We start from the raw sequence: 11,877 nt of genomic DNA on the forward strand, positions 1-11,877 counted from the left end.
ATGTAGCATTACTTACAAAAAAATGTTATTATATATAATATTCATTTTGAATTAATTAAATTTAAAATATGTACTTCTGTCATGAGTATGAATGCTAGATATGTACTCTTAATGGGGTATTTTAATGTGAAACTGGTTATTTTCTTATGGAAGGAAAACTACTGCTTTGCATGCGTTTCTTTTTTAGTAACCCGGACTCAGAAATGGAATCAACCCACAAAACAGACTCCTTAAAAAGGAAAACACCTGGTTTGGGACCGTTCGGTGCAACACAGGTTCTTCTTGCAAAACCCATCTTAAACTGTGTATTATTTTGAATCATGTCCAATACAATCAAGGATATTTGTGGAGCCCAGTGACAAATGTGTCCAAAATGAATAAAAAGTATTTTTTTAACTTCTTTTAATTATCTGTCAGCTTCCAGTGAGCAACAATTGCCTGGCGTGCTCGAAAGATGGCAGGTACCTGAGCCTGGGTCACTCCCGGGGCTTGTCCGTGTGGTGCACATCTTCTCTGGCGTGTGCTGCAGAGTGGCACCAGGCCGGAATGGAAATTACGTCTATTCAAATGAGCAGAACGGCTGAGGCAGCCTATCTGCTGGGCACTGTTGATGATATGGGTGGGTCGTACGGCTCTCTCATCCCCTTCTCCCTGAAGTTAATGAATTACTGCTCTAGTGTAGACAATTATACAGACCTGTGGGAATGATATGAAACGTGTAATCATTCTACTTTTGGGGAGTTTTTCCCTGCGTTGGTGTGAGGGTTTTGGCACAGGGGACGTTGCATGTGTTAGGACTGTAAAGCCCTCTGAGGCTAATTTGTAATTTGTGATTTAGTGCTATTCAAAGTGAAATGAATACTTAAGTCGGTTTGTTTTCATCTTCCACTGCAGGTGTTGCCAGAGTCTTTGCATATCACTGTGAAGCTATTCACCCCCTTAGTGTTATAAACATCATGGTGCGTATAAAAATCCTATCCTATAGAAAGCCTACAGAATGTTGAGGATGCATCAAGACATGTGGTTCTTTTTTTGATAATTTGCCAAACCATGTGTATATAAATGTAATACTTAAAAACACAGGATTTCATCCTCAGGAAAATATCAACAAAAGGAGCATTTGCTTGACATTTGAACTGTCTGAAGATGGAAATTATGGCGCTGCGTCAATGAGCTGTAAGTAAGGACTTTACTTTCTGTTTGAGATGTTATTGTTACTTTATGTTATGACTTTTAAATATATCACATTAAAAGATGTATCCACATTGGATTTACCCGTCCATCAGGTAACGGTGCCATTTGGCTCGAGATTTACCAGTTCCCTTCAGAAGCTTGGCTGAAAGAGACAGAGATGGCACTGTCACAACAGCAGGTAATTTACTGACATGTGATCTGTAGGATGGGTTTATTAGCCTTCAGGCATCTCACTATCAAGGAAACATTATTGTCAACTGCCATTTCAATATGAACTGAATTTTGTTTTATTTGTTGTGTTTACACAATGACATAAATATTACAAACGATTTGGACTCAAAGCTACACAAGGAAGAGCACTAGCCTGGAAACCTGTCTTTTTTATGTTCATCTTTGTGGACATATTTAGCATTATACACAATATGTTTACCCCTTCCTTCACTGTTCTTATAGTTTGGATTTTGGGGATTCCTAGTTGTACAAATAATTCATGCCTGTTTAACTGCTGCAAGCGTACCGTGTCATTGAATTACAAGGTCAGTTTCAGGCATTTGGAATTTCTTTGAATCCTCAGGACGAAAACTCATCTAGAGATAAGGATGTGAAATGGTCTCCAGTTGCAGCTCTGATTAAACTCAAGCCACCCAAAATCCCAGCAGGTATAATTATATCTCAAGCAACAGTGTTTTTAATTATAGCGTGTTATAGCTCAACAGAAGAGAAAATAAATTCAATGTGTGTGGAAGTGATGGTGGTAGATGCAGACACGTGTGCCTCCATGCATCTCTGTCACTGATTATAAACTATACCACCGCAGTTATTTCGCTTTTTGTTGTTAAGAATTCAAGTAATAGAATACGCGTGAGCACACATTAACAGAATCAAATTTCCAGCATGCTTCTGCTCTTTTGCAGCGACAGCATTGGATGGTTCACTTGGAGTGTTCAAGATGACAGATATTTTGACCCACTGTTTGGCTCTGGAAGGGGAGGACCGTAGGGGTCATCAATGGGACGGCCAGGGTTCTAGCAGACATGCAGGAAAAACAAGGGAGAAACCAAGGTACAGTCGAGTTTTCAGCATGTCACAGCCGAGCGACTTTGATAGCCACGTCGTAAATTGAATTGCTTTAAAAATCACATGGTCTTTGACTGAGGTCTATGCATGGAATATTTTTTAGACTAAGTATCTATTTAATAATTTGGTCAGGGTTAGGAGTGCGTCGCCAATATCTTGCTCTTAATTATAAATGCCCGTAAATCATTTAATGTAAATGTAGGTTCCATAACCTTCTCGCCTCATATGAGTTACATGCAATATTTTTCAGACGTTGCACCCATCACTTCCTCCTGCCTTGTGGTCCGTTCCCTGGAGAGAGTAAAGCAAAAGTGCTGCCAGGTTTGTTTTGAGGGGGGGAGAGGGTTTTTTTCTGAAGGATCTGTGATTTGAGTTTTGAATTTGAAAATATTCTGTGATTGGCTACTCTTTTCTAATGAAACACTCGTCAAAAGTAGTTGCAAATAATAAATCCCATGTGCTAATTGATGTAACCTTTCATCTGTGACCTTTTCTCAGCAGTATCACCTGTTGCAGTCTGTGTGTGGTGGAGTGGCAGCCATAATCTTCTTCAGTATATGCTGCAGAAAGCACCAAAGAACAAAACAGGAATGGTGTCATCGGCTTATCTAGTTTTATTCCAACGTACTTTTTTTGTTCTAGAGAGGTGTAACTTTTCTCTTTTTGACCGTTCCCTCATTGACACAGACGTGGAACCCACGCCAGATGTTTTATGGCCAAATGCAAAGGAGATCCTGTGCTCTGCCGTTAGTAGATGCAGCCGTCACGTAGCTCTCGGGCTCGATGGTGCTCTGGTGTGTGTGTGGGACAGGCAGTCTGGTGAGCAAATGCTACCTTGGCATATCCTAAAATGTTATCAAATCTTACCCCATTGTCGTTTAGCTGTCGTACTGCAATTTATTCGAATGATCTGAATTGAAAGCTCTTGATTGCGATGTAATGTGTAATGTTTGCATGCTAGCATTATTTTGTTCCCTATAGTAAGGTTCAGTTCAAAGTAGTTTTATTGTAGTATTTATTGCAGTTGATTCTCTTAATGCTGTCTTTACTTCAGGGTCTCCATTGTCGATTGTCGACGTGTCGGCAGCAGACCGTGCCTTCTTCAGGATGCAATTTGTGGATAACTGGCCTGAGCCCGCTGACGTTTGCCAGACTTCTACCACAGCAAAAGTCTGTCTTTTGTTGTTGTGTAAAAGTGGAGAAATGTATACAGTCACAGCAGGAGGAGGAACCCGATCCTGCACAGTGCAGCTCTCTGAAAGGTTAAGGAGTTTTCCATATTTCCTTATTTAATGGATGCCTCTAACTTTCTCCTGCCAATTGAAATACATATTATATCAAACAAAACAGTTTCACACCATCTTTCCCATATCTCCACAGGCCAAAAGACAGCGCAGACCTTCCAACTGTCACTGCTTCAGTCCCGTTCCTGCAGAGTTTGGTAACAACACTTAATTTTTGATCAAAAATGTTATATTCATTTCTGTATAACTTACATAATGATGATTTTCAACTCATTCAGTCCTGCCTTCTTTTTTTTCTTTCTTTGCTCGATCTAGTCTCTTGTGGTGCAAAGAAAGGGAAAAATGTTCCTTCAAGATGTCATCAACAGAACCAATGTTTGCTCCTTGATTCTTCCCAAAACTCATCGGATTGCTACTCCCTGCAATCCTGTTTATGCTCTGAACCCCACGCAGCAGACTCTTTTCATACAAGGTAAACCCAAAGCCTCTTGTTTGTCTTGTTGTGAAAGAACTAATGAGGGAATCATTTCTGGAAGACTAGGACTTTCACAAAGTGCATATTAAGATGGTTATGTTAGCAAAAAAAAAAGCTGCACAAAGAAGTTTATATGAAATGTAACTACTGTAACAAAAAGCTTTCATGTCTCAAGCAGGTGACCAGGAATCCAGCTCCAGTGCGTCATCTGAAGTAGAAAGCCAGAGTCAGCTTTTCATCTTCCGTTTGGGAGAGCATGAAATTATCAAGCGGTATATTGTTTCACTTCCAGACTCTCCGCAACAACTAAACACACTCAGCTGTGTCACTCTTGAGGAAACGTGCAATCTCTACCTGCAGCAAAGGTGCCACAACAATCTGACTTATTATTATTAGGAATTATTATTATCAGAATGTATTCCCTTGATGAGTCACATGTATAGAATCCCACACTAAGGACAAACAAACGATTGCTGAAGTAGTGTTTGTTCTGTGTTTCCTATGTTTTCATGTGAAGAGCGCAGTCTGTGGATGAAAGGAACAAAGCTTTAAGGCAGACATGGAAGCGTCTACAGGAAACTGCAGTGAGGGTACAACAAAGAAACAGCAAAGCTGCAGCCAGCTGAAGAACCAACACTTTTTGCACAGAGGTACTATTGAACGTTTTGTTTGTGTACGTGTTCATTTTATGACGTTAAAAGCTTGCCACCACCTTGACTTCACTCTTCTCAACATACAGTGTACTCATGCAATTTTCCATGTGAAATGGAATATAATAGAATATAGTAGTGGTGAATTTTCTTGAAATGTTTGATAAAATGTATGAAGTAAGTGAAAAAATAAATATCAAATACAGACATATTTTTTCCATAAACCATAGATTTTATATTGTTTGGAGAGGCGTTGAATCCAGTAACTGATATTTAGCTGTCTGCTATGTAAATGATGAAATATAATTTTTTCTCCGGGGATTTAAAAAAATTAATTAAAACATACTTGATCCTTTTCATTTTGCTGGACAAATTTAGATAACATTATCTTTTGTGTTTTATGTATGTATTATAAAAGGATGAATGTATTCAGTGTCATTATGGCTGAGCCGCATTCCTTCATGACACAAATGCTTAATGTTGCCTTTGGGGCCCTTGAATGTTTCATAGGCCATGTTTATAATGTCAGAAGAGAACATTGTGTAATGGGTTTAGTAGTGAGGCAGTAACAAACAAAGAGGTGTGTTCATGTGCCACTGAGCCATGTCATGCCATTGAAACAAAATGTTTTATTTCATAGAAAAAACAAACATTTGATTCAATTATTTGACCCTTTTACTCTATATATTGGACTTACCCTAGAGGTAAGTCCAATATGTAGTTAAACGGGAAGGGAAAATCATTTTCAACTTTTCATTGCTGAGACAAAAGCATAAATCATGGTAAAAATGGAGGTTGTGTGGCATGTTGTCCGTTCCAGGGTTACGGCAAATTAGTTGAGAATCATTCAGAAAGTATATTAATGACATCATATTACTCCCCTATAACCAACCAGCGATACGTGGTGGATGACTATTTCCTAATTGCCTTTTTGTGTTGGTTTAGATTGTCTGCAGAACAACACAACAACAATGTCCCTGGGTGTTCATTGGATGGATCATGAGTGGGACGTTCCTCGCATTATTGGCATAGAAATGTGTATCAACATAATTGCATCCTTTGTACTCCACCTGTCAGATCAGATCAAAATGCGGTGTCTCTTTGCGATATGGAACTAGTACAACTGATAGACATTTTAATATGAACATGAAAGCCTTATTTGAATTTCAAAAATGTCTCTAGTGTTGATGCCAAAGAGCCAAACATCATCTAGAGCCTACTGAAGGAGCAGGTGCTGGAATGACATTCCCTGGCATCTGTTGTTGTCCACATCGGACAGTAAAAACAGGGCATCGTGTTAAGCCCCTCGCCGAAGTCAACGAGGCAGAGACTTTATTTTAATGCTTGTCCCCCCGATACTGAGATCAAAGAAAAAACGTCGAAAGCTGCAAAAGAATCGGAATCAGAACCATTTATTGCCAAATAGGTTTGACATACAAAGAAATTGTCATGGCAGGTGGTGCATACATTGGAAAATATGGAAATAAGACAAATGAATACAGTGTAAGAAAGAGACGAATTTTAAATATAAAAAGAAAGTAAAATAGAAGTGCACAGGCTAACAGATACTCTACACAAGTGTAATGTGAGTTGATGTGAAAGTGTATAAAAGATGTGCAGGGTAGTGACCGGTAGGAAGTCAGGATGACAGAGTCAGGCAGTGGGGGACCCGGCCTCTCTGAATGAGCCCGAGTGCCCACGGGAAGAAACCGTGAGGTCTTGTTCCTGATAGAGCTCAGCCTCCTCCACAGGTTTTGTCCGGGGTTGAGGAGGGTCGGCTACAATCGCTCTTCTCGCCTCAGGGTCCTTGAAGGGAACAAGTCCTGGAGAGACGGCAGATTGCAGCAAATGATGGCCGTCTAGAGGTGCACCATCATCGTCTTTAGCAGGTGGAATTTCTTCAGCTGCCTCAGGAAGAACATCATGCAGCTGTTGGTGTACAGGGAGAAGAGCAGAGGGGAAAGAACGCAGCCTTGGGGGCTTATTTTGCTCTACTAAATAACAAAGAAAATGAAATGAAATTATGAAGTGAAGTTTATGAAAACAAGTAGTTTAAGATGTCTTTACATGACATGTTGTGAGTTGGAATCCAACTACAGCCGTTAGCTCAACACCGTGGGTAAAACATTGTGGTCATATTTAAAATGAGAACAATCTCCTGATCCTACTCTGTATTTATCTATTTATGAATGAAATTATTTAGAGTCTTCATTGTCCCATTCATGAAGAATAGACGTGAGACGTTAATGAGAGATTGGTGATGTAGGCTGTAGATTTTCTTATTTCAGTTTACAATTTTTGAGTCAGCCATTGTAACATTTTTAGGCCTGGAGAGCTGAAATAATCCTTTAATGTCTTTATATAGATAAATAATTTATTTTGTAAGACCCAGAAGAAACTTGATATGCTTTACCTTTCGGGAAAGGTTTCTCAATGAATCCTGTCTATTATAAAACTTCAGAGACCGTTTTATATTTTACTTCTAAAATGACATGTTAAGCCAGTTATGAGTCAATCCAACTATTATTACTATTATATTTTCCATTGACCTGAAAATTATTTGAATATTATCTCAGCAAAACATTGCAAACAGTTTGTCACATTTAAGGGGCAGAAAAGGCCTTTTCATTTGTACACAGTGAATCATCACTGATTAACTGCAGCAGTCCCTCAGGGATCCTTCTGCTACGCATCACTGAAAACATACATATATGTTTGCGTAAGACGTTGAAAACAGTGATCTGTGTGCGTACAATTTTTGCAATAGTTGAGACGCTTGTTGCAACATTCCCAACAGCCAAATAATTTAATTCAAGATGACCACAAGGTACAATGTAAAGAGCGCCAAACCATCTTTAATGATGGATGAAACATTTCTGACGCTTGCCCCCTTCAGGGAAATACAACGCTCTGTGTTCATTGACATCTATGATTGTTGCAATTTTGTTTTGTACAGAAGCATTTTACGAATTAAGTTAATCAAAATTACACAAAATATTCAATAAATACGAGACCCCACCGATTACATTTGAATAAATAAAACACAAGTAAAGATTATCAGGGAGCCTCCAACCTGTCCTCTCCTCATGCGAGGCTCTCGGGGCTGGAGGGGTTTGGATCCGTCTCTGCATCATTGTCCGCTGTTAAAAATCTGCTTCTTGGGGACGTGGACTCCGCCTCGTTGTGGTTGAGATTGCGCAACACGACCCTCTCGTGGGCCGCGGGGCTCACCTCTCTTTTCAGCGGCAAAGAGTTGGCAGCAGAAGTGAAAGATCCAGTTAAAACCGTGTGGTTGTCCAGGTCGGACACCGTGGTGCCATTGCAGTAAAACCTCCGGAGCCCCTTGCGGAAGTGCATAGTGAACAGGCCATAGATGAGCGGGTCCAGGCAGGCGTTGACGAGCCCAAAGATGAACAGGATGTGGGTCAGTGAGTGGGAGACCTTCCCCTCCAGGTCGTTGGGGAGGAACCAGTACCACAGGCCCAGCAGGTAGTATGGAGTCCAGCAGATAATGAAAGACGAGACGATCACGATACTCATTTTTAGAGTTCTCATCCGGGCTCTCGGGATGTTGTCCTTCGAACAACGCAAATGCAACTCATTGGAAGCCTCTGGGAGCAGAAGAAAGGAGAGACACAAGCACAGTACACATAGGGCTTTAATGCAAACCAACGGTACATAGTGTTTTAAATAGGCATTCCTCATTATTAGGAGTGGATTACTCTTAGAGGCATGTGGTATGGAAAAAAGGTAGGTTGGAACTAGTTTCTCAATTTTTTATTTTTGTGACAAGTCAACAGCTGAATTGAATTTACGAACCAATTATTTCTTTGATTTCGGTCACAGTTGTGACTCATACTGGTAGTAGCTTTAGTTTTATTGGGTCAGGTCAAAGTTCCCATATCACAGCATTTAAAATGACATTTAAATTAACAGTCACACTAGCTTTGTTTTTACCTTAAATAATGCTATGGTTATCATGCTAAAATGCTATAGCTTAATAATAAACAAAAAAATAGAATAGCAAATCATATGTATATATACTTCATGGTGGCGCTTGAGCATGAATTTCAGTGCAATCCATTGTTAGTTATTTCAGTCTAGACCAAAAAACATTCTCCCTGATAATCTTAATAATCCACAGAATACACCGTTAACATTTTAGTGACGTCTTCCTCAGTATGTTAATTCTGAGAAAATTGTGCACTAGCACTGGGACTCTTGATGCTAAAAGGGTCGAACAGGAGACCGCTGCAGTTATGTTGCATATTAACTAATCACTGAAGCAAACCATCGCAGAGCTTTCAACTCACTGTTGTCCTTTCGCAGCCGTTTGGAGATCTCGCAGAAGATCCTTGTGTAGCAGGTGATCATGATGACGAGAGGAAGCAGGAACAGGCAGGAAAAAGTGAACATGTTGTAAGACGTTTCGTGCCAGTGAGAGACAAAACTTCCTCGTGTGGTGCACTGAGTGAAGTCTTCCGGGAGGGCAATGGTGACGTTGTGAAAAAGGAAAATCTGAGGAGGAAAAGGATGATAATTCATTGGTTGATGACCTGCATGTGTCAACCATAAAGGCTGTGAGGTCGTGTGATCAAAATCTTCTTACCTATTCTATAGAAAGGACCTATGGAGAGTTTGTTTTATGTGCAAAGGTTTCTGAGATTGTTTACAATGTTCGGGTGTGAGCCTGCACTAAAAAAAACACAAACAAAAATATAGCTCAATCCTTCAATAGATGTCAGTCTACAGAATCCAGCCTGGCAAATGAGCGACAGATGGCTCAGAATATAAAAAACCAGAGGCTGTGTTTATTCAACTCTTTGGATGCCGTTTTTATTTTGTTTATGTACTTATTTTAAGCTGAAATCAGATCGTAAGAAGCACCCATGTTCCTCTGTGTGCTTGCACAGAGACATTTCCTGGACATGACATGTTTTTTGAGAACCTTTTTATAATGAAAAACAGTACTGACAGCCAGCCTTAGTCAGGCAGCAGGGACACCTGACCTTACCTGAGGAACCGATAGCACGACGCTCATGCCCCACGCCACAGTCAGCATGACTCGGTTCCTCTTTCGGGCCTTACTGATAGCCAGCGGGTTGAGTATGGCTGACTGCCTGTCCAGACTGATGACCACGGTGACAAATGCGCATGAGTACATCGCTTGCAGCTTCAGAAACATCAGTAGTCTGCAGGCCAGGTCCCCGGCAAGCCACTGGATGGTGACGTTCCACACGGCGTCCACGGGCATCACGATGAAGGTGACCAGCAGGTCAGCAAGCGTCAGGTGGATTATCAGCACCTTGACGTGGGATTTGCGTTTCCCGTCGCTGCACGCCGCCCGCAGCACAGCTAGGTTGCAAAAGGCCGATATGCCACAGAGAATGCAGGTAATAATCACTCGGACTTTCGCCGCTGTGGTGAATGTGGGCAGCTGCAGGGCATCTGCCCCCACTGTCCAGTTGGAAGAGGCCGAGGAGCAGTTCGCAGTCAGTCGGATGTCGGCGTTCGGGTGAGGCAAGATTGCACCAGAGTCACAGAGAGTGAGGTTCATTTTGTGAGGCTTGCAGAGGAAGCAGCATTCTGCTCATCCACCGTGAAGATTAGTGCTGGTAACAGGGTTAAAGCAAAAGGAGACAATCAGCATAATTAAAGATGAATGAGCCACGGGGCAGGAAGTGAGCGCGAGGCTTCAAAAAGCCATTTGTGTTACAAAGGCAACGCAAATATTCCATGAATGAATTATGCACTTCTTTACATATGAAGTAATAATGTGTCCTTCACAATGCAAACCAGTGAGGTGCAAAGATGAAGTTCACAAACGGTAAGGAGCATGGAAATTGTGAATGTATACATTCTGATAAATAAAAAATAAGATTCACAAATATATGCAGCTACAATTTACAAATGACGTGCTGTAAAGAACAGAGAAATAACACTGGAACAAGGAAGATTATTCCCTTAATCAATGCCATTAATAAAGGTTATTATTATGTTATATCAACAGTATTTATTGATAAAACAATTTGAAAACTGAAGACATTTGGGGGCACTAGGGAATTCATCTGTTGTGTGTGCCCAAATAAACTGCTACAGCACACTATAATCGTCGGTGTTTTCAATACGATATTGTGTTATCCACATCTGTACCATTTGCTACCGGCATTAACGTTCATTTTAAAATAGCTCTAAACATAAAGACAATGTAACGTTGTATGTAAATGCATTAAATGTCTTACGCAAAGCCGCGGTCACTTTTACGCACATGTGGAATGTGCACACGCGCTCATCCAGTCATCTCTTCTCTTTGAAATGTCCTTTGACCGAGGTGAAAACATGCGCAGTATCCCATATCATGTAAATCTGTTGACATGTTCCACAGATGGATTTGATATTCACCCAAATAAATAACTTCCAGAAAACACAATGTTTTCTTCCGCACCCCCCCCCCCCCCAAACACACAAACACACACATTTCCGCACAGCTGTTTTTTTTATTGTTTTCATTACGACATTCAAAAACAAGACTGCATGTATCTGTGGAGTAGCATGTGCCCTCTCTGTAACCTCAAACTACAGCAAGCTTTGCACGCAAAAAATAAAACTTACGTGCATGTGCAGCGGCCAGGACCGTTGCTCTTTAGCGGAATTCTGAGATCCCAAATAGGCAAATAAAATCCCAGCAAGATAGAGGCTGCCGCACATTATAAGCATCTTGTGTCCATCTCCTCCGTTGCCCAGTGCGTGCAGGGAGCTTCCAGCAGCTCCACCTTCATCCATCAATACCAATCAGGGCCGTGGAACAGAAAGCCCGGGGCGGGAACTGAACGGCCCATGTGCGTCAAAACAGAAAAGGGAGATATGTGGTTGTGATTAAAGTATGATGCATAATAATAAGGCAAAACAAGAAATCCTCTCTTTCCCTGTAGGTAAATGTCACTTAGGCGTAAGTCGCATGCAGACCATAATGGATGAGCAATTATTATCAAACCACATTTTTGGAAAATTGCCAGTGAAATGTTCCAGTCCAGTCCCGAAAGTATTTAATAGTCAGCTCTGAGTCTCTGTTGATTGAAAAACAACATTCTGTTTGACCGCAAGAAACAACCAATGTGACACAAACCCGATGGCGTGAAAGTGTCTGTGTGAAGAAATGAAGTGTGTGTGTGAATTTTTTTTCATGGCTCACCATTTTGTTGGCTAAAACTATTTTTCAACGACAGCTTGTTTGGTG

General features: G+C 40.9%; 2 protein-coding genes across 2 annotated transcripts; one reads left to right on the forward strand and one right to left on the reverse strand.

Moving 5' to 3' along the window:
- Positions 1-472: 472 nt before the first annotated feature.
- On the forward strand, positions 473-4,975 carry wdr93 (WD repeat domain 93). The gene is made up of 13 exons (XM_037451154.2): positions 473-619; positions 895-959; positions 1,098-1,176; positions 1,287-1,372; positions 1,769-1,853; positions 2,109-2,256; positions 2,522-2,592; positions 2,773-3,090; positions 3,326-3,533; positions 3,652-3,712; positions 3,831-3,987; positions 4,169-4,355; positions 4,508-4,975. The coding sequence occupies exons 1-13, from the start codon at positions 547-549 to the stop codon at positions 4,614-4,616; spliced, it is 1,647 nt and encodes a 548-aa protein (XP_037307051.2). The 5' UTR covers positions 473-546; the 3' UTR covers positions 4,617-4,975.
- Positions 4,976-6,239: 1,264 nt separating this feature from the next.
- Positions 6,240-11,377, reverse strand: LOC119197125 (putative gonadotropin-releasing hormone II receptor). Its single transcript, XM_037453160.2, has 4 exons — positions 11,253-11,377; positions 9,655-10,252; positions 8,954-9,158; positions 6,240-8,251 (listed from the first exon to the last, which is right to left on the reverse strand). The coding sequence occupies exons 2-4, from the start codon at positions 10,195-10,197 to the stop codon at positions 7,725-7,727; spliced, it is 1,275 nt and encodes a 424-aa protein (XP_037309057.1). The 5' UTR covers positions 10,198-10,252; positions 11,253-11,377; the 3' UTR covers positions 6,240-7,724.
- Positions 11,378-11,877: the final 500 nt, after the last annotated feature.

This window comes from Pungitius pungitius, chromosome 4, assembly GCF_949316345.1.
Source record: "Pungitius pungitius chromosome 4, fPunPun2.1, whole genome shotgun sequence".
In the NCBI taxonomy this organism is placed as follows: Eukaryota; Metazoa; Chordata; class Actinopteri; order Perciformes; family Gasterosteidae; genus Pungitius; species Pungitius pungitius.

What these genes read in the sequence shown, in the direction of transcription:
- wdr93 (XM_037451154.2), top strand. Translation starts at nt 547, where the DNA reads ATGGAAATTACGTCTATTCAAATGAGCAGAACGGCTGAGGCAGCCTAT. An exon ending in TTAGTGTTATAAACATCATG is followed by an intron (nt 960 to 1,097) that starts GTGCGTATAAAA and finishes TTTCATCCTCAG; the next exon opens with GAAAATATCAACAAAAGGAG. An exon ending in TAAAGCAAAAGTGCTGCCAG is followed by an intron (nt 2,593 to 2,772) that starts GTTTGTTTTGAG and finishes TTTTCTCAGCAG; the next exon opens with TATCACCTGTTGCAGTCTGT.
- LOC119197125 (XM_037453160.2), bottom strand. Translation starts at nt 10,197, where the DNA reads ATGAACCTCACTCTCTGTGACTCTGGTGCAATCTTGCCTCACCCGAAC. An exon ending in TCGTGCTATCGGTTCCTCAG is followed by an intron (nt 9,159 to 9,654) that starts GTAAGGTCAGGT and finishes TTTCCTCCTCAG; the next exon opens with ATTTTCCTTTTTCACAACGT. An exon ending in ACGGCTGCGAAAGGACAACA is followed by an intron (nt 8,252 to 8,953) that starts GTGAGTTGAAAG and finishes TTCTGCTCCCAG; the next exon opens with AGGCTTCCAATGAGTTGCAT.